At 40.5% G+C, this 22761-nt stretch overlaps 1 protein-coding gene across 3 annotated transcripts in view; it reads left to right on the forward strand.

Moving 5' to 3' along the window:
* The first annotated feature begins 5521 nt into the window (after positions 1-5521).
* Positions 5522-22761, forward strand: part of aplp2 (amyloid beta (A4) precursor-like protein 2) — a 62138-nt gene continuing 44898 nt past the window's right edge. For all 3 annotated transcript variants that reach the window (XM_042486057.1, XM_042486058.1, XM_042486059.1), the window contains exon 1: positions 5522-5597. In XM_042486057.1, coding sequence (XP_042341991.1) covers positions 5526-5597 — 72 coding nt within the window. In that variant the 5' untranslated portion in view covers positions 5522-5525. The remainder of the gene's footprint in view (positions 5598-22761) is intronic.

Raw genomic sequence — 22761 nt, forward strand, 5'->3', positions numbered from 1 at the left:
CCGAGCAGTCGAGCTACACAGGTGGCCGTGAACCAGTTCCTAGTTTTCTTACATTTAGTGGAAAGCGTAGTTGTTCTTACCTCAGAATGGTAGCTGCAGAGATGGCTGCATTGCATATATTAACATAATCTGCCTAGCAACACGCAAGAGCGTGGCCTCTGATTGGTGGATATTTACTGAGGAGCCGAAGCAATTTGGGACATTTTTAAACACTGCTGTCACCAAACAGTCTACATAATCGTCGAGATGAAATACAAATACGTTTGAGCGGTTACCAATGTTATCGCCAACATGTTCATTGATAGTCTTTATAACTTTATGATCGATTGTAGTTTAGCCAATCAGAAAAATTAAACACCGAAGTCGTCCAATTGAAATAAAGCAGTTGTCCAAAAAGGTTATCTGATCTTTTTTCTTTCTTTTTCTTCCTTTTTTTCTTCTTTTTTAAAAACTTTTTGTTAACATTTTTAAAACAGTACATTCAATGGTCAAAACAAAAATTTACAAATTAAGGTAACGAGACAAGTAGGTACAAACGAGACTAAACAAAAATAAAATAAACGGTATGAACACACATTAACACGGGTTAAGTTAATTAGATATATTTATTAAAGCTGTAAAATTTCCATAAATTTATAGTTTTGGTACATTTTTATTACATCTTTTTAAGTTTGATATTTTGTCAGGATATTTATCTAGATCTGACTTTTTCACGTGGTATATGAGGGCAATTTCTTAAAAAAAAAAAAAAAAAAAAAGTTATATATGAATGTAAAATTAAGCTAAGATATTGAACAGTTTAATTATATGCTGTCCATTCTTGGAGAAAATAGAGTCTTGAATATAAGTAACAGATCTGGTTCTTTGAGTAAATTGTTCTTGCCAAAATGTTTGTGGAGGTCCGACAAAAAATCAGTCCAGAAAATGTTCACATCAGGAAACAAAATGTGCTAATGTTTCTACCATATTGTTAGATGAAGGCGCATTTGTAATTCCTATCAGGAATGTATCTTTAAATAACAGAATTTACTGGATAGTTTCTGTGTATAATTCAAAAAAGCTGTCCAACAATATCAAAGATATTGTTGGACAGCATATATTCGTGTGGAAGAGTAAACACAATACTCCATGTCTTACCATCATGAGCCCGATCTGTTCATTTAATGGAGATATTATCATATCCTGTCATTTTTTTAAAGTGACATTGCTAGTTTACGATAACGTTATTTGTGGGTTTTTTTCTTTCCAGATTATCTAGAGCGATATGTTTTAAAAGTGGAGGTGAGAGGCGATGACAGCGGACACAAGTTAGATTCACTGTACTTTACTGCCCTCCGGTGGCCACAGTGAGGAACTGCAACATTAAATTAATCAAGTTCGAGTCCATGCAGACACGACAAAAAACTTCCGGCAAACGCTTTCAAAAATAAAGGTGTCATACCAAAGCATTCAGCCCAGACAAGCACAAACGGTCATGAAATTGAGTAATTGTCCTACAAAGGTCACAGTTTACAAATTACAACTCCACATTTCTCAGGGGGAATTATAAAGACTTTGATACTTAATGTTTATTGATTGATAAATAACGTAGAAATTGTACTAATCAAACGCTGTAAAGCCCCGCCGAAGTACTGAAAGAAGTACTCTTTTACTTAAGTAAATTCATAAGTGTAGAAATACTGTTGCAAGTAAAATCCCTGCAATCAAAATGTAACTTATCTACCTAAAAGTACAAAAGTGTTGGCAAAAAATATACTTAATTAAAGCAACAAAGTAAAAGTGCTAATTATGCAGAAATGGCCAGTTAAGAACAGTATATAGTATATAATTGAAATATGACTATTGACGCATTAATATGTTCATAACTTTACTGTTATAGCTAGTGACGGTGGACCTACTTATACTGCTAACATTTGCTAACGTAAGCTTGTGCATTTTACTCCTTGTCATATCTTCGTATATGATATACTGTATATTATGATTTTATTGCATATTACAATTCTGAATCCGTAAAGCGACTTAAGTTTCAAATAAATATAGTTTAGTAAAAAAGTGTGTGTGATTTTTAATTAAAGGAAAAAAAAGTTTATCCGCACCGTTTTAGAGTTCGCTCTGCAGTCTCCTGTTTGAATCATTAGTGATTCTGCCCTCTGGCGGTCACACCGAGTACCTACAACTCTTTTCCTGGCGTCAAGTTAGACACAATAATACTAGTGTACTTCTGGTACAATCCTTCAAAATAAAATATAAACCATGTAGTTATGCACTATGGCCACAGGAGAACAGTATACACTCTACCATTAATAAAGTCCATACGTAGACTTCTCACTGGAACTGATTGTTACCTTCTTGCTTTTAATAATAATTATAACAATAATAATAATCATCGTCATCATATTTTAAGTATCGCAATTTTCATATATAAAATGCAGCTCAAAGTGCTGTACATGCGAGAGTCCTAAAAACTAGAACCTGACAATATGTAGAAATATACATATTTATAGATATTAAAAAAAGTAAATAATTCAGAGCAAGGCAGCTTCGTTTGCTTAGCACATTTTGTACAATAGGGCAATTTAAAGTGCTTTACAGAGCAATAAAATTTAAAACACAATAAAGGGCACAGACAATCAAAGAGTAAGGAGATAAGATATAAAAGTCAAATTGAATACTAAATAAAATAAAATTGAGCCATTATACAGCACATGGATACCATAACTGTGGAAATTCGTTGCAGATAGGCCAGAGATGTAAAAATCTAAATAAAATAATTACAAATATAAAAGTAACATTAAATAACAAAAGTCAAAACAGTAAAAGTGCATTAAAAGCATTATTTATAAGAAATGGCAAACTAACATGGTTAACATGACCACCATCAACTTTTATATATTCAAAAATAAAAGAACAGTTTAAAATACCACCGTGCCGTTTATCTAACAGTCCCCCTTTGCAGGCTACTTTTATACAGTCTGTATTTGTAATCATTAGGGTTTCTGCCCTCTTGTGAGTGGGAGTAGGAGTAGTAGAGAGAGTAAGACATAAGTATAACAGTACTTCCGGTTTAAACCCTCAAAATAAAAGTAGGAACATTGTAGTTACGCACTATGACCACAGGAGGGCTAATTATAGTGAAAGATATATCCTTAACTATCAACTATCAAACTATTATATAAAATAAAGTGAAATAAAATAAAAGTCATGAAACTATATATATTATATTATATTATATTATATATTATATTATATTATATTATATATATTATATTATATTATATTATATTATATTATATTATATTATATTATATTATATTATATTTAGATGACGACATTAATACCATGAGTGCATTAAAAAGTCTGTCATTTTTAAAATAAAAAACAAAATAATGATATTATAATAATCCAAACATTACACTAAACATGTGCAAATTCAAGTTAAAAAAAAAGAATAAAAAAACAATGGATCCACAGACATTACTTACAGTCTATGCTGGGGACATAAATTTGATCACGGTATTTTACTAACCAGTGGAGAACTGCAAAATTAAATTGATCAAGTTGAGGTCAATGCAGACACGACCACGACAGTACACTATATACATATATATATATATATATTAGTTGTGTGTTGAGAGAGTCATGTGAATAAATGTGTGTGCGTGTGTGTGTGTGTGTGTGTGTGTGTATGTGCTTCTTTCACCACTGCAGTGCATAAAACAGATGTTATTATATATTTTACTATTATTATTATTATTATTATTATTATTATTATTATTATTAAAACCAGGCATGGTTTTGACACTTTTTGTCTCAGCACCTTTAACTTTTCTGAACTCTCTCTGAATCCAATTTTTGACATAAAGTACCCTGATTTATACAAATAACAGTGTTTCTAGTTTATCCAACTATACCAGAGAATCCATTACTTGATGTCAAATACAAGGAGTTCCATTGTTACAATCTGTCTCACTATCATGGCGACAAAAAGAGCGAAGAATTAAGATCACACAATTACAAAAAACAAAAACACACACTACCTGATACATACACTTATAGCCACTCTTTTTGAAATAATTCTGATTTCAACAGGATCAGTCCTAATCAAAATATAGACCTGGTCCAAAAAACTACTTTCGAATCTGAAAAGAGTTTGGGCTGTAAATCTGCATTCTTATTCTCAAAGCTACCAAATTTCACCTGCAAGGTCAGGAAGGAAGTGATTGTCCAAATAAATGTATCACATGGCACATCGATCATGCTTTCACAGTGAAAGTGGTGCTGTTACAACCTGAGGGTATACACGAGTAGGATATACCCACCTCTGTTTACAGGAGCAATACACACAGACTTTATAGCTGTTTAGCCTCCCATTGTTGTTGTTGTTGTTGTTTTGCATCTCTTTGTAGTATGTATGCATATTTCTGTGCTTTTGTGTTTCTTTGTGGTCATTGTGTGTCTCTTTGTACTTCTTTTGTGTCACTTTGTAACTGTTTGGGTGTTTTTGTACTTATTTAAGATAAAAAATGATGAGATAATTCTTTATTAGTCCCACAGTAGGAAATTTGCACAATTACAGCAGCAAATGGGCATCAGTTTAAAAAAAAAAAAAGTCCAATATACTAGTATACCTGGTTGAATAAAACACAAATCAGTCTAATAAGTACATCATGAAAACACTTTTAAAAAACTGAGATGTATTTTTTGGCGGTGGTGCAGTCACATTGTGTCTCTTTGTAGTTGTTTTGCATCCCATTGTAGTAATTTTGTGTTTCATTGTGGTTGTTTTGCCCTTGTGGTAGTCCCTTTTTTGGTATCTTTTGTCTCTTTTCAGTTATTTTGTGTGACTTTGCGGTCATTTTGTGTGTCTTTGTGTTTTGTGTTTTGTCCTTTTGGTAGTCATTCTGAGTGTCTTTGTATCTCATTGCTGCTATTTTGCATTCCTTTTTATTAGTAGTTTGTGTCTATTTGTAGTTCTTTTATTTTTAGTGTAATATAGTAGTATAGTATACTATTACACTACTATATTATTACTTATTACACATCATTACAGTTATTATATTATAGCCTACTATTTACTATAGCCTTCTATAAGCCTATTTTGTATTGCGGATATCATATTATTATTATTATTATTATTATTATTATTATTATTATTTATTATTATTATTATTATTATTATTATTATTACGTGGGTGTCCCTGCCGCCTGGTGGCGCAGTGCGTCCTGGTGTGTGTGGATCAGATGAAGCAGAGGAGGGAGGAGGTAGAAGAGGCAGAGCAGCCGCGCCACAGACTCTCAGTCCACATTTCCAGAGGAGACCGACACTCAGTCTCCCACCAACATTTTCTGTCGAGCTCGGGTAACAAAACAAGCGGAGCAGGACTCGTCCTGCTCTCCGGGACACAGATTACTCTCAGATTATTCCTGGGACTTGGTTTGCTCTTTCTTCTCCCGGACGTCACCTCACACACAGAGCTCTCAGGATATAGAAGTTATTTACAGTAACACAAGCGGAATCCTGGAAGATGGGTTCAGTCCCGGCGATATCTGCCCTTATTTTGGGCATTGTGGTTCCAGCGCTGGCCGGCTACATTGAGGTATGTAATCTGACATGTTTTTCAGATTCATTCTGTGCTAGGCTGACTGGGATCAAAACAGCAGCGGTGTGTTTGATTATGAAAAAGCAAATCTGTTAGGCCTGTATATTTGTCCTCTATTCACATGAGGTATTTATTGCTAAGGTCTGTTGGTGTCCTAACCAATACACCATTTCATCTGTTTTGATGTAACTGTTTTATTTGTTTGGTTTTTTTTTTTTTTTTTTGTTTTTTTTTTTTTTTTTTTGGTTGGGCTACTTGTTCCTGACGAGATTGCCACACAAGTAGCGGGATTGATGATAATGATTCCCGTTAATAATGAAAGGATTTACATAATACTTTTGATCCATAATTTTTTAAAGGTTTTAAATGTGTTCATGGAGGCTGATATAATATCAGATCAGGTTAAATATTAATGAGCTTGCCTTCAGATCATTCTTCACCTCATTCTTTGTAGTTTGGTGTGTGACTTGAACAATGTGCTGGCCGGAAGGAAGGTGCTGTAGCAAGAATTACACAGTGCACCCACCTCATCTACAACCACTACACCACTGATCACAGGTCTGCTATGAGAGGGGGCCAACCTGTTGAGACAGGAAAAGCTAAAGGATTTCCTCCTGTTTGTTTAAAATATATCATATATAGTCTACACACGATGGACAGTAACTGTTCCACAGAGCAGGAGGAAATCCTTTAGCTTTTCCTGTCTCAACAGGTTGGCCCCCTCTCATAGCAGACCTGTGATCAGTGGTGTAGTGGTTGTAGATGAGGTGGGTGCACTGTTGGGTAGGTTACAGAGGATGGAATCGGTATATTCTCCTGTGCATTCTGATAGTTGTTTGGCTGATGGGTTGGTATACTGTGAACAGCCAAGACAGAGGTTGGTATACCACGTGCACTTGCGTTTAACCTTCACTACAGCCTGTGATGAAGGCAGGCCCCTCTCTGTGTCTTTTAACCCTTTGAAACCTGAGCAAATTGACTTTCAAAAACACGTGGAAAAGGCACTGAGCAACTTAATTAGAAATGGAAAAAAAAAAATTTAAAAATTTAAAATTGTGTAAACTAATTTTGAATATATAATTATGAAAATTATAAACACAGTTTTGTGGACATTTTTCCCTTGCTTTAAAAAAATAATAATTTCCATATCTACTATTTTCTTGCAATTTTCTTTTCAAGTTGCTCACTGCCTTTGCCCCCATGTTTTTGAAAGAAATAAAACCAATGCTCAGGTTTCAAAGGGTTTTACTCAGGGTTCAAAAAGCTTTTAAAAGGGGTCTGAACTAGGGTTGCAAATCACAAGCACTTTCCTCAATCAATTATTTGTAAATTTAATTATCAATTAATCTGTTTTTCATTATTTGAAAAAAAACATAAAAGTTCTTATTTTGCTTATTTCAGAGACTACCAAATGTGTTTTTCCTCAAAGCACAAAGCACCATATTTTATATTTGACGTCACTGCATAGCCTATTGATTAATCAATTCAATTTCACATGTTCAATTAAATTCTTAATGATTGATTAATCATACGTCAGTTAATTGTTGTCATCCCTAATCTGAAGTGCAAGAAAACTGATGTTGATCCAGGTTTCAAAGGGTTAATGTCTAGACCTTGTTACAAACCTAAGCAATAAAATACTGCACGAGTCCATATGTTAGATATGTAGGTCCTCCTGTACAAACACACCCACTCACACACTCCTTACCTACCTGATGTCCCATTTTCCCGCTGGATCACCAGTTATTGTCTTTGGACACTGAAGCCTGCTGTGTCAGACGTGTGTGTCATTGGATAACAATGCACCCATTTTCAGAGCAAATAGCCCCCCCACCCTCACATCCACCCCCTCAGAGGGTAAACACAAGTCTTCCTGCTCACTGCTGAAGTAACCATGACAAAACATTTTAACAAGACGTCTCCTCCTGGCACTGCTGTGCAAAGTGGTTATCAGAGAATGTTCCTCTCTCTCCCGCATTTGCGACAAAAACCTCGGCCATTTTGAGGCAGTATTGGCTGGCATTGTGTGGAGGGGAAATAATGGTTATTATGTCCCCAACAAAATCTATGCTGCTGCACTCTCTCCACAAAGACCTGTCCCCTCTGCAATGATTGCCTCCTCAGTCAGCCTTCCTAACCGCACAGACGTGCTGGTCGATACTGGACAGACTCTCCTGAGATGATTAATGGATGAAATCAATGAATTTTCCTGATCAGTCACCCAGATTAAATTGAGAAATTTATGGTGGCTGCTGGGCATCTTGACTTTAAGGTGCATGCTGAGGATTCCTGTGGTTTAATCAATGGCTGTCCTGAAGGACGAGGCTTTTTTTCTTTGTTTGATTTGGCAGTTTTATTTGCAGTAAAACATCACATGTAGAATATGGACGCATAGCATTACACGCTGTCTACAGGAAGACTTAGTGGAAATAAAAAAACACCTGAATATACATTTGTAGGGTTAAAAAATATATGAACAACTGAGATAGAAGTGAACAAATACAAAGAAGTGACTCTATACAGTCATGTCAGGTTACATCTGTAGTTTAAAAGAGCTCTATGCTGGATTTAGTGGCATCTGACGATGACAATTGCAGGTTGCAACCAACTGAAACTTCTCCAATGTGCCAAGCGTGAACTCCTGGACGGATTCCTTAAGTGTTCATTGTTCAGGAGGTTTTCACCGAGAGCAGAATTATCTGCAGACGACTCCTCCCTTTCAAAACAAATGGACGAGGTGATTAAAACCAGCAAAAACACTTAATAAAGCAGTTTCATCAGTGAGCCTTTGACGCTGTTCATATCATTGCAGCCCAGCACCTGCTAATGTTTGCTTAATTTCCGTGATTACTTAAGATACTGACATTCAGGATGTTTTTAATGGGAGCCGAATTATCCGCAGAGGTCTCTTTCACTCCAGAACAAATACATCGGGTGATTAAAACCAGTAAAAACATTTTTCCGACACTGTCTTTGCTGAGGTTCTGCTAACTATGGTGGGCAACATAAAAATGCAAATGGCTGTATCTAGAGCTTGTGTTTGGTTTGTCCATCCTTGGCTACTGTAGAATCATAGTGATGTAACCTGATGAACGAGGACCTGCTTCCCATGCAAACCCTGCTTCTCATTATAACGTTAGAAAAACATGACAACTCTTATTTCCAGGTGATTATACACCAAAGAAAACACACTTTTTATGTTATTTTCCATTTTTGCGGATATATCTCCCTAACTCACTGGTCCATTTAACTCAATAAAAAGTATACAGATTCACCAAGCATTGCGTTAAACATCAAGATGTCCTTTTATCGGCTGGATACTAATGAAGCCAAAGCTGTGTTGCCCTTTCATGCCTATTTCTCACTTGTCTGAACCATGTTAGGACTTGACAGCCAAAAACCAACTAGTCGCTGTTGCTGCTGTTTGTTGGTGAAGCTGCTGGCGTGCACACTGGGCCCTGCTGATGAGCTTGTGGACACACAGCTGAGGTAGATATTGCTGTGCTGACATGCTGAGTGCACTCCCCTGGACCTTGAGCTTGAATTTACGAGGCGGTGAGAGCTCCTCAGAGATGCGCTCACTGTTGGTCAGGGATGGTTTATTCCCTCCACTCCATCTCCTTTCCTTCCATTGTTCCTCATCTCTTTGTGTACTGCAATTGTCGAAGTGTCATCGGAGCAGAGCGGCCTTCTTGTTTCGCAGTTGCTCCTTTTTCAACCATTTTGGGATAAGCCAGCTACTTCAGCTGTGTAAACGTTTTTTGTTTTGTCAGATACCTGCGAGAGTGCCAGATTGTGAGCTTTTTGTTTCTTCAGCTGTGCTTCCCTCCCTCTTATCTGAGCATCTTTGTGTCGCAGGCTTTACAGTCTGCAGTGGCTTCAACAGAGGTTTTGCCCTGGTGATTTCTAGCTCTTTACTCCCTGTGTCTTGACTTATAATTTCACATTCCTTCTTGTAAACAAACAGTTTTATTCCAGCTTCGCTTGCTGGTGGAAAAACAGCGTGAGCAGTTATATCTTTTCTGGAGCTAATTTAGAAATAGGACTCAGGCTAGAATCACATAGCAGGTTTACCCAGAGAATTGCATCACACTGAGGCATTCGCTGATATGACTCCCACTGGATTAATGGAATACAGAATATCTGGAACAGTTAATGCATTCGGTACATTTTATTCTCTGCTGACTTAAGCAAGCAGAGATTATGACACACAGTGCAAAAATGATGTTACGCAACACAAAATCATTTTAAAAAATGTTGGTCTCACATATATCAACATGTGTCTAAATTCAGGGCAAGACTGAGCTTGTATGAAAGAGACTTGTTTAAAAATCGCAGCCTCCACTCATGCTGATGGCTTTACATGGTCTGTTTGCAAACTAGTCACAGTGGCCCTAGAGGTGTGGACAAGCAGATCCAATCAGCTGAATTGCAGAAATGCTGGACACTTTTTGCACAGAGAGAAGAAGAAAAAATTTGCTCAGCATAATCCAAAAAAATGACTTTGGCGCTGTGCTTATTGCTCTTTGGTTGCAGCCCTCTTGCAGCAGCAGTTTTCCTCTTATCATCTTAAGTCTTTGTGCGTGCTTGGCTGTGTGTGCTTGTAGGCGAGCACTGATATTAAAGTGTGCTCCTGTGTGCCTCCATGTGTGTATTTACCCTGGATATGGGCTGATTGTGAACAGTTGCATGTGAATGAATGCCCCCAGTTGGCTGTGATTGTTGGGGCGGGCGCTATGGAGCTGTCCATCAGCAAGGCTGAATGATTCCCTATGAGGGCCTTTTGTTTGCCCCCTGAAAAGCTGGGACAACCCTGGGCAGCGTTACAATACAGAGGTGATCAAGATATGGAGCAGAGTTGAGGGCAAAGGAAGTGTGTTGGTGACGCTTCAGTCCTGAACAAAAAAAAACAACTAACAATCAGTAGCACTTGCATTTGATAATGATCTCTCAATACATCGTTGTGGGTGGTTGAACAGTTAAAGCCATCTGTAGGCTGTTTCTCCTCTCCTCTAAGCTGTACAGATTGCCTCTTTGACTTCCAGGTTCTGCTGTGTCAATCAAGTTGAAGGTAGCAGCATGTGCTCCATCAGCAGAGAATCGGCCTCACTCGCCCTTGAATTTGTAGATTAGCGCCTAAAACCTTGCTTTCAATTGTTGGGACAGCCCCGTATCCCTGTGAATCCTCTTAGTGACAAGAAACACTGGGTGCTTATAGATCTGCAAAGGGAAAGGTACTAATCCCAGAGCCCTACCCTTCTCTGACTGCTCATATACACACTCATACACTCACTCAGTTCACTCGCCCACTCACTCAGTCAAACCCTCATTTCCAAGCTCTGCAGAGGAAAACTGACATCAAAGTGGCACGGAACAATGTGAGTCACCTGTGTGTAATATTATATCAGTGGTGTTCGCTCAACATTGAAGTTTGATCTGTGCTCTGTGACTAACAGTGGGAAGGGATGTCTGATTGAATCTGAGCCCTTATTCTGCGTCCTTTTATTTCCTCAAAGACGCCTCCCTGTAACTCTGTTCATCTACAGTTTTCTGTCTCTGTCTGTCTTTCCGTCTCCTTTTCACCGCCTTGGCTGTTTCTTCCTCCAAGCCCATGCATGTCTCCTGGAGCGATTCCATCGACAGACACACTCACAGCTCATCCTGGGGATTTAAATAGAGAGGCCTCATCAGGCGAGCCTTGTTCTCACGATGCCAGGCTTTGTCTCCGGGGCTATGCGTGCGTCTAATTATCCCAAGTGAGCAGAGTTGCCTCCTTTTTTTTTTGCAACTGGAAATGCATGCTTGTGTGTCTGTGTGTGTGTGTGTGTGTGTGTGTGTGTGTGTGTGTGTGTGTGTGTGTGTATTCCTGAATCCTCTTACAGCTCAGCTCATCACATATTTAGTCAGTTTTTCTCAGTGAGAGATCCTGGGCGGTGGGGACTTGGCGCGGAGTGAGTGGGTTCAAATCGGCACACTCATGACTGCACATCGCTTAAGTTGCACCAGGCCTCCTGCCATATGTAGGCCAATCTGCACAGCCTCAACAATCCTCCCCATGTATATGCAGCCAATGTGAGCACCACTACACCTGAGTCAGTGTGTTTTCAACAATAGCCTGGCTCAGCATGGCTGCATGAGAATTCCTTTTGTCAGTTTATATGCCAGAGTGCTCAGGAATGCATAGCCTGAAGTGCAAACGGCTTGCTGTATTGTGCAGTGAGCGGCTCTCTTCCTGTGATAGCGCCATGAGAGTGAGGGAGTGACTATACACTCTGACTTGCTCAGTAGACAAAAACATCCCCTTAAATCCCTTTGAAAGGAGCCCTGCCATTCTAGACTTTATTTTTTAATGCATTTTCTGTTTGAGAATGAGAAGACATTCACTGTAGGAGGGTTAAACCCTGTCACCCCCTACTCAGTCTGTGTGTGTGTGTGTGTGTGTGTGTGTGTGTGTGTGTGTGTGTGTGTCCCTGTGGCTCAGTGAGTCACTCTTGCTGCTTGGGTTTTTCTTCCCATGAATAAAATATCTGATGTGCTATCTATGAGTTGTAGTGCACTTGCACCTCTGCTTATGGCCCTGCCTGTCTCTCTCTTAGTCCCTGTCTGTCCACAAGTGAGGAAGACTATGTCCACTGTCCCCTCCTTGTCTTACTCATTTGTGTAATTCTCGCTTTTGTAAGATTAGCGAGTCATATGTAGGCTTTTGTGAGGCCTGGGCACTGATTTGTCATCCTTTAAAAAAAATAGAATAGAGGCAGGCGGCTAAACAATCAAAGAGCCAGTTAAACTATGTGCCAGGCATTGTTTCCTGCTGTTTCCATGCTCAACTGCACCAGAACATGTAAGAGCATAAATTACTCAAGGGCTGTTTTTACTCGTGTTTGAACCCATCTTCAACTGAATTTTGTCTTACTTGTCAAACAAGAGCATTCAAATCAGACCCAGTTTTCTAAACTCCAGTTGTAATTGATGTGTCTTTTCTTAGCGCGCTGTTGATTTTGTTTCTTTGTCTCTTTCGTGTGAGAACTCAAGTGTGGGGATGGGTCTGTCTGTCTTTGTGCATCATATGTCTTCATCTTTATTTTCTCTGGATGTGCGTGCAGCATGCTGGAAGGCTGTTTCTTGATGTTCTGAGTCTTGGCATCACTTTCAGCAGTTTTTAGGACGTGATTAAGGACTGTCATAGCCACAGCGTCTATTTTTGTCGTTGTTTGGGGTGATTTTAGAGCCATGAGAAGTCCCTCTCTTAACTTATGTGCATGCAAAGATTTAAACAGTGCCACAATTTTATAGCTGAAGGAGAATGGGGGGAGGGGGTGGTGCTCTTGCCTTGATAAGCTGGCTGAATGATTGGCAGCCTGCCTGGCTGCTATAGTGCTCTGTTTTGCTGAGCAACGCTGCACAAATACTCCATCCACTGCCAGGGAAAACAGAGCATGTTAGTTCCAGCGCTATCCATCTTCCTGCTTACCAAGCTTCCTTCATATCCCTGCTATCTCTTTACCCCTGTGCCTGTATTGGAAATGGTATCATCCAGACTGGAACCAACGGCGGCATGGAGTCCTTTCTTCTTATTTTTTTCCCCTAAAGTTTATCCTTTTTTCCTCAGGAGAGTGGGGGGAAATGAAAATGTCAGAATGGTAAGAGATAGAAGCAGTGCAGTGTAACTGAATACCCCCAGAGAGAGGCCTGTGCTGCTGCCGCCGCTGGTACTCAGGCTATGTGACGGCCCTGTTAGCAGGCTGTCTGATACAGCACTTTCTCAAGGAGAAGGTGGCCAAGGACAAACAGCAGCTCTGTAGGATGGTCCACTTGGGACACAGGCAGAACAAGGGGGAGATTTCACCTATGAAGGAGGGAAGGGCAAAAGGAATACGCTTGCATTCCACCTTGGACTTCTGAGGCAGAACAGATTTTTTTTTCCTGTGATAGAAGTTAGATGGTTTTCTTTTTTATAGTTTCCACCAACTGATCTATAAGCTCCTGCTTTCATGCAGTGTAATTAGTTCAGTCAGAGGTGTTCATGCATGATGAAGCGCTAAAGCCTGCAGATCCCCTCCCTGCCCTCATAGAAGCAATAAAAAGAAGGAGATTTGTGTGTTGTACAATTTAAGGAGGAGGCAAAACATAAATGAGAGTTAGAACCCAGCTGGAATTCATCGGACATAATTTCCTCAGTCTAAAATAGGAAGCCTGAGTGGGGGAAATTAATGTAGCTTGAATGCTAGCAGGAAACCCAGGGAAATAAAAAACACTCACAGACACACAAACAGACTATGACATATATAATTTCACTGAAAGTATGTGCAACAACTCCCTACTCTGCTTCAGACTGTAATTCCCTTTATTTCCCCTGCATCGACTGTACATAAGAATGCAGATTTAAACACTATGACTTTCAAAGTTGTCAGATCATTGCACTGTTCACAGTACACAACTTGCTTTCTTTTTTCAGCAATCATGGTTTTGGTTTTCACACTACATGACTAACTGGTGACAGGTCGTCATACACTACAAGATCTTCACTAGGAGGAATTGCGGATGAGTATAACTGGTCTCCAAACTATGTTATGTCATGAAAACACATGCATCAAGCGACATGGAAAATGGTATAATATCAAGTGGGAGAGAGGATTTTGGATATTCACAAAAAAGCTTGTTTTCACATGTCTTTTAATTCTACCCTGTTTCCTCTGGATGCAACAATGACATTGGTCTGAAATGCAACACGTACAGTAAAGTTTCTTTTTTCACATGCAGCCCCTCCTCCAGGTTTCCCCTGAACCTATATCTCATGCTTGTATTGGCTGTAGCTCATCAACAGGTCCCCAACGGGTCCAGATATTTAGGCTTCTATCCAGAAGGATAAATGCATCTGTGATGCATTGGCTAGCCTCTCAGCTTGAGTCTTTGAACAGGTTCACACACAGCGCTTGAGCGCTGATTTGCCTCTGATGTGGTGCTTTGTCAGGGATCTCAAAAAACTGTCAGCGAGTAGAAAACCTGGGCTAAAGTCCTATAATGTGAAATAGGCATAGTTGTTTCTGCATCGGACATTTCCTCAAGTGTGTCCCATTGCACAGTGTGTGTGTCAGTGGGTGTGCTGTGTGTAACTGCACTGCACTACGGCAACATATTTAGTATTCTACACCAGACCTCCCTCCAGCCAGATCAGCCAGTGGCTGAGCTATGACCCTATTATCCTTGTAGTATCTCTCTTATTAATTCTCTAACTAATGACCAGTAGAGGATTCCATTATCTGTCACAAAAAGTTATTATAAAACCATTGACCACTGAAACATCCAAGGGAAATGACTCCTATAGCAACAACGATTGTGCATCAAACCATGAACTTTGAGTGCTGTCAGCTCACGAGCTGAAGGAGTACTAGTCATTTGACATAATGTGTAAATTTTGTGTTACATTTCCACTCTGCATAATAGTGCCCTGAAATAGCACTTTTTTATCACAAAGCTGCACCTCAGGAATGCTGCAACTGTGCACCTCTATCAGCCATTTTGATCTGAGATAAAAACCAATCAAGCACTCTAGAGAATTCCATTAGTTTGATGAGATATGAATATAGCTCTGAGCGCAAATCTGAAATAGTCTGCTGTTTTCAGACAAACCCATTAAAAGTCATTTGATCTTCTGTAGCTAATTATAGAGCCTTCTGAGCAGCTAGCCTCCTTCACCGGACCCCACCCCCTCCATTCCCCACCTACCCTTCAACCGCTCTCTTCAGTGTTCATCACATCCCGTCCTTATGTTTCAGGAGCCTATTTAGCATCGCTGCGCTATTGTTGAGGTGCTGGGAGCTGACAGGTGGCCCAGTCATGTGAGGGTGCAAGGATTTCTCTGCCTTATAGTCACTGTCATGGTGTTGGTTTGAATTTGGGATACCTCCCACAGAAGTAATAGGATGCAGTAGAGGGGTCAGACTTGGGCTAGACACTGTAGGGAAAGACACGGGAGGAGAGGGAGCAAGGTCAATCGATTGACAAAAAGCGAGTGTAGTCGACAGGCTCCGAGACGGATGCTCCTGCTGTGAAGTCTGTGTCATCTCCATAGAGACATGACTGATTAGCTGTTGGCCTCAGCATGTCTCACAAGAGTTATACTCTTCACTAGTCTGATTGAAATCCCTCCGCCCCCTCCCCAGAGGAGAGGCTGAGGGAGGGCAGAGCAGGGCTTAATGACAGATAAGCATATCTACATTACATCCATCATTTTCCCCTGGTAAAGATGGCCTCCCTTGCATTGCCTGGAGCATTACAGGCTAATGCACACGTGGGTTGTGTCTCTGCTTCACTGCTCTGCGTCTGCAGGGGGGAAAAAAGAAACAGGGAGCTCTGCAATCAGAGCATAGATTCATTTAAAATCAGCTTGGGTGGTCATGGGAGAGTGGCACTGCATGCAGGCATCGCAGTCAAACACAGCTGCTGTCCATAACTTACTTCTTATTGGTAATCAAAATTGTATTGTTACGCTGAACCAAATGACAGCAGCATCATTGCACTCCAGTGCACTGCGGCATCCAGCAATCAAATGAGGCACGACAGGAGTGACATGTAACACAACAGCGTTGGCCTCTAGTGGGACATATAATATATGTAACAGTAACAGTAACAGTAACTAAGGCATAACATGTCAATTACAATCATTCATCTTCTCGTTTATATGGCAGCTGATCTTCTGATCCTCACTGATTTCCCAGTTTGCGGACATTTACAACTGGAAACATAGCCAACATAATACGTAATTAAAATGTCTCTCTGCCCACGGTCACATCTTTTCGACTTTTTGTTTTACACAGACCTCGTTTCAGTGCCGTTACCATGTCCGTTCCCAGCTCAGAGACGAGACAGCTCTGTCCCCCCTCTCTGCAATCGGACATTATACACAAGGTGGACTGCTATTGTCTCTTTGAATAGGCAGTGTAAATGCATCTAGATTCAGGTTGTACATTCTCACTTAGGCTAATAACTGTTATACAGCCTCATGTGATGGTTATGAAAAAAAACTAGATTTAAAAAAAAATTAGATTGAATTTTAAACATTCAGTTTTATTGAAAATTAGTTCTGTGAGATGAAAAACATTTTAACTTTCCCGCCACAGGGCCTCAGGTGTGAATATGTGAAAGATAAAAGCAGCCTCGCAGTTAACACTTAATGAAAAGATTCAGAGTTCATGGGTTTCAGTGTTTCACATTTGAGAAACAGAGAACTTTTTGCCTGATAAATTACTTAAATATCAAAATTGCAAAATTTTCTGTCCATTAATTCTTTTGTCGTGTGGCTGCATGCTGCTTGATGTTTGCACTTTAGTGCTGTGTTTTTGTAGCATCGAATCCAAAGATGTTAAAATTACTTGTGGATTCAAAGTCAAACCCCTGGTATCATGCCAATACTAGTAAGGTCAACAACCTCCTCCTCTCTGTCAGCAGTCCCACGCAGTACATCTGTCACCCACTATCATTTCATGTTGTCAGATCTTTTGGAAACATTACATGTCCTTGATCTTTTCTTTCTCCTGCAGTTTTCTGGCTGGTCTCCTGCTCCAGCATGGCCTCACTACAACTCATGGCTGCCTTGTAGCGACTGAATGTGATATTTCCATGTTGTCCTTGAAACTGCTTTTCCCCGCCTGCTCCCAATGTCAGCTCCCACTGAGCAGCATTCCCCCACACAGTTCCTCTGATTTAGACACAGTGTTCTTCCACCCCTCATCTCTCGCTGCTGACTGTACTGCACCACACATTTTAGGACAAATTGGTTATTTTATGTCTTACTTTGTTCACCTGAACATTCTGTCCTTGTGCTCCCCTAACCTCCCTCTCCTCTCTCTCTACTATCTCTATCACACCTCTCACCTCATGGCCACTTTTCCATCCTTGCTTCCCTAATTTCTCTTTTGCTTGCTCAACAATTATGTGCTCATTAACTGAGGAAGTCCAGGCAGCTGAGAGAGATGTCAGTGACAGGGCTGGAGGCCTCGCTGAGGTGCCCTGTTACTGTTGTTCCTTTATTGACAAGTCTGCCTGCCTGTCTGCCAGCCTGCCTGGTCTTGAGGAGTAGCAACATGGTGCTGCATGCTGATGAGCGTAGAGTCATCCAGCAGGAAAATGAAAAAGCGGGAGTAGGAGTGACGGAAGGAAGGAAGGATGCGGCACTGTGTTTTCACTTGACTTGGAGAGTTTGAGAGGAAGAGAAGCAAGAGAAAGTGAAGTGAGCACAGGTCATTTCTTCCAAATCCCCTCTCCTCAGCGCGAGAGATTAGGCGGCTGTGCTCTCCGGCAGACGAGAGAGAGGCACACTCCTGTGTCTAATCCTCCTCTTTTAAACTGCTGAGACTGCAGTACAAAGTGGGGAAAGAGTCAGCGTCCACATAAAGCAGCCCGCGGAAAACACAGGCCCATAGTTCAAAACAAACTGAGCCCCGTCTAACAATCGCCTAAGCCCTAAATCTCCTCTGTAGCCACTGCCAGAGCCAAGCCCACCGCTGACTTTTTCCCGCCCAGCTATCGCTTCTCAACAGGCTCTTTCCATCACATCACCTGAAAGTTCCTCACAGAAAATCAGCATTGTGTTAGAAATTCCTTTGCTACCCTCATTATCTGCTCTGTCTGGGTGATTGTAGTCCTAGGCACACACATAACAGTGATACATGCCATGTACATCCATTCACACACACAGTCCCTCTCCTCCTCTTCTCACTGGTTGGATAGACCTCCCACCCAGCACAGAGAGACATTTAATAAATGGACAGGCAATGGCCAATTTAATCATGCTAATGTGTATGTTACAGTGGGCGGCTTATCGGCTATTTGATCTCCATACCAGCTTGCTGGAGGGAGCTGGAAGTAGAAGCTGCAGGAAGATGATTGGAAAGACCCATGCTTTGGGGAGAAGGAAGCAATGAAGTAAAAACAAGAGAAAGCTAGTCAATTTAGTCTCCTGAACAAGGTAATGAAGACAGCAGCTCTGATTCCAATTGAAGAGAGACATTCGAGACAAAGGAAAGAGGGGAGGTCATGAGGCAAAAGTGATTCTTTCCTATTAAAATGGAGGAACCTGCTTGAGCATAAATGGAAAATGTGGAGTCAGATTTAGGCTAAATGCATTGTTTGACTTAGTGGTGAGGCTAGTTGTTCTGTCTATTTTAGTAATAAACATCTGGCACAGTGATGTCAAGAATGTAATCCGCTCAAGGCCACGTGGACGGTAAGCCCGGATAGAGAGGGCTGTGAGGGTCGCCAGCTCACATGGCCCTGAGAGAGAGAGACAGACTGAGAGAGAAGCAGGTGGAGAGGTAAATGTAGCCTATAGACACCGTTGAGGCAAGAGGAGATTGGTGCACAAAGATTTGTCCAGAGTGCTCAAAGTGAATAGAGATGAAAGGAGGGAGATGGATTGAAGGGGTTGCTCATACAGAGAGCTTTTAGCAGGCAGAAGGGGAGAATGGATGATTGTAGTGACAGGAGCTCTGCAGAAGAGGCAGGCATGCTCAAACCTATTGTCAGCACACCATGCAGCTGTGAGGATGCTGCAGCAAATTCACCTGAAAATGGACCCCAATCATCACAGTCCTTTGGTCATTAATGCAAAAAAAAAAAACAATTATCTTTTTCCTGCAAGAAATAGCTTTTACACTCCAGCGCCTAATTTATGCAATCATGCACCTGCGTAGCTTAGCAACTAAACAACAAGCGCTGGGTAAAACCCTCAGTGTAATTATCTCTTTATCGCCGCAGCGCACAGTTATCAGTTATTTCTCTGTTGACTGACTTTAATGCGTATATACCAAAGTACACACCTTAGCCTCAGAATTTTTGACTTGTTTTGTTGTCTTTGCATATCAAACATTTAAAGGTATTGGCTTAAATTCAGTTACCCCTCTAATAAACCCCTCAGTCAGAACTGCAGCAATTAAGTAGCTATTAACAGTTTATAGAGCCTTGCCTTATCTTTCTTTCTCTTTTTAAGCTGTTTTGTACAAACAGGAAAACCAGATTACATTTTTCATGATAGATAATTTATGAGATAATTCAACAATTGATAGCAGAGTTGGGGAATAGTTACCCTTGCCTGCCCTGCTTCTCCCCCTCAGCCCATCTTTCTTCCTGTTTTCTTTGCCTCTTTTTCAACACTGCTTGACAGTGATTGGACTAACGAGGAAGCTTAAGTCAAGCCCTTGCTATCACTTGACATGTCTCTACTGCAAATAGTGCGCCCTGAGCAGAATCGAAACAAATTTGCTCTCTTGCTTCCTCCTCCTCTTCAACCCCTGTCCTGTCTGCCTCCTGCTCCACCGCCGGTTAGAAATCTATCTACTCTGTATCTACCTAATCTAACCAGGTAGGCAGGGAAAACCAAATGTAATATTACGATAGCTGTGGATGACCCTCAAGGCTGTATTTGATGGGGCTGGAGATGTGGTCAGGGAGGAGTAATGTTCCAGGGAGATGCTTGCAGTCTGAAATCTGTGTCAAGAGGGGCCGTAGGGGAAATGGCTCTTCAGTTCCCTCCTGCTCTGCCCCGCTTGCCTCACTTCACTGGCAGCCCCTGCCCTCAGAATAAAAGAGTAATGATACACAAGATGCAGCAGGCATCCTGATGTCGGCTGTCAGGCACTCAGCTCACAAGCAGGCATCTGAACAGCAGCGCTGTGTGTCGGTTTGACGTGCAGATAACAGCTGAGACAAAGATGGCGAGACCACACAGTATTGACAACACCGGGTGTCTGATGAAATGTGTCAGCGGGAAAAACTGTGTGAGGTGAGGGTGAGAAAATGAGGAGAAGTGAAAACCTTTGCACTGTGATGGCAGATAGTGGATTAGTTATCTGTACCAATGACTGTCTGCACTTTGGTCACTTGGACCTACATCATAAATATTGGAGCTGCACTTTGCATGAGTTAACAGGGTCTTTGGTAAACTGTAAATCTTACTTATGAAAATTACTTATCGCAGGAACATACAAATTTTCTAGGATGTCTCCCACAGACATTCACTTTATTAATCGCAGTCCAAGTAGAACGCATAAAACAAGAACCCTGAAGTCAATTTCAGTCTTTCTATTGAGCTCAGTGACCAAGGGAACTTAGCTGATATTTGGTTTGTGAACAAGTCAACACACTTGAAATTTTCTCAGTCATCAGCTTAGCTCCCTAGATCTCTCCCAGTAGCAATACCTCTGCCCTAGTTGTGCTTTCCAACAAATACAGTTGATCGTGTTCACAGGTTAGGGCTTTTGTCTTTGCTACAGCACTTACAACTTGGCGTTCAGACTGACTTTAGCCTTGCATGAAAATAGGCAGCTCCGTTATTCATTTAAAAAATGTATAGTGGTCCTGCAGATAAGTTTAAGCAGGCTCAACTTTTGCTGGACTGCAACAAAACATCACTCGGCAATATACCATATGTTGTGTGTGCCATGCAGTTGTAACACAATAATTGCAGCAGTAATAACTTTCCAGAGTTGTGTTGTAAAATCTGGTCTAAGAGTATTGTGAACTGCTGTGTGGCGCTTTGAAGTTGGATAAACCTTTAACTCATGGATCTATTTCTTAAACTGGACTTCTGTGATCGTATTTCATGTCTGAAGGGTACCTGAAGCAACAAACCCTGACCGATGCAGCCCCTGCTCTGTTTTATCAGGCTGTCTGTGATGTAAACACCTTCTAAAGCTCATCACTGGCAGGTGTAAAGAAGCGGCTGTCGACACCATGTGTCACAGGGGTAGCACAAACAACCCCTGGCATACAGTGGAGATGTATTTCATCAGTAAATATTTCCAAAACAATGGTTGCATAACAACTGATGTGTTGCACTTTTTAACTCATCAAAAGCATGCAAATATGAGGACAATACCAAAAAAATGAGTGGTTTGCATTAATACATTGCCAATACTTATTGGTCAAAAATTAATTGCATAAAATAAATACATAGTTTTTACCAATACCTGCTATAAAACCACCATACCATTGCGCATCAAAATCACTTTGTATCCCTAATTTAACACTGAAAATAAATGAATACCATGTAAACGAGCAGGTTATTACCTTTTTTAATCAGTCCTCTGACAGAATTGTTTATGATGTGTTACCTTTAGATCTAGTTTGCCTTCAAATCTCCATTGCGTGCTCATTTACCAAACCTCTTAAGATGAAATATGGTGCTAATTAGGATGATACCACTTAGCCACAAAAAAACAGCATTATCATCAGGGTTTTAGTGTTTATTTATTTCTTTGAACAAGCTCTACTGGCGAGGGCTGGCCTGCAAGACAAGACCCCACTGGCCCACCAACTGCAGCTTATAAATAGCACAGACGCACCTTCTCCCCAGTGAAAAGGCAGTGTGCCACACGACGAAAAAAAGTACTTTGCTCTAATTAACAGTGTTTTTCTCTTCTCTTGGCCTAGTATCTCTCCACTTCACTACATTAACATTTACATGGCAGGCTTTTAGTTGACACTCTTGTCCACAGCCACTTGAAATGAACTCTAATAATTATGAGATCACAATGATTACAAGCAGCCTACAGTTAAGCACGCAGGGGTGAGAGCGACAGTGCCCCGACAATATCTCTTTTGATAATACAATGATCCTTATAGAGAGGCATGTAAAGGAAAAAAAAAATTAACTAAGGCAAGATGTCGAAGGTTTCATTTTAAGAGAGAGGATATGATTGACCAGTGAGAGGGTGATGTGAGGTTCTTCTCTCAAAGATAAATTTTCAGGCTTTGACTGAAAATGCGAATTGACTGTAAAGGTCCACTAACAGGACCCCTGCTGCTTGACAGAGCTTTACTCTGTCTATAAGCTTTGTGCAAATTTGGTTGAGATTTACTTCAAGTAAACATTTATAAATGCATACAAGTTGTTCTGCAATGTTTGCTCTGGACTAGCGCATCTTAAACCAATTTTTAAAGAGCGAACTTGAAATGAATGAACACCTCCTTTTGTCTTGTGCTTCAGATTCCTGAAACTGACAGAAAGTAGACTTGAGCTCTTTACCTTGTGCTACCCTCTCATTGCAACACTTGATTATCTTAGCATTGCAACAATAAGTTGATATGATATTCACAATATGACAATATGTATTGTAGAACCAAAAAAAATGCTGAAATTCCAGGTAAATATGGTTTGTGGGTG

The sequence above is a fragment of the Plectropomus leopardus genome, chromosome 5 (assembly GCF_008729295.1).
Source record: "Plectropomus leopardus isolate mb chromosome 5, YSFRI_Pleo_2.0, whole genome shotgun sequence".
Lineage (NCBI taxonomy): Eukaryota > Metazoa > Chordata > Actinopteri > Perciformes > Serranidae > Plectropomus > Plectropomus leopardus.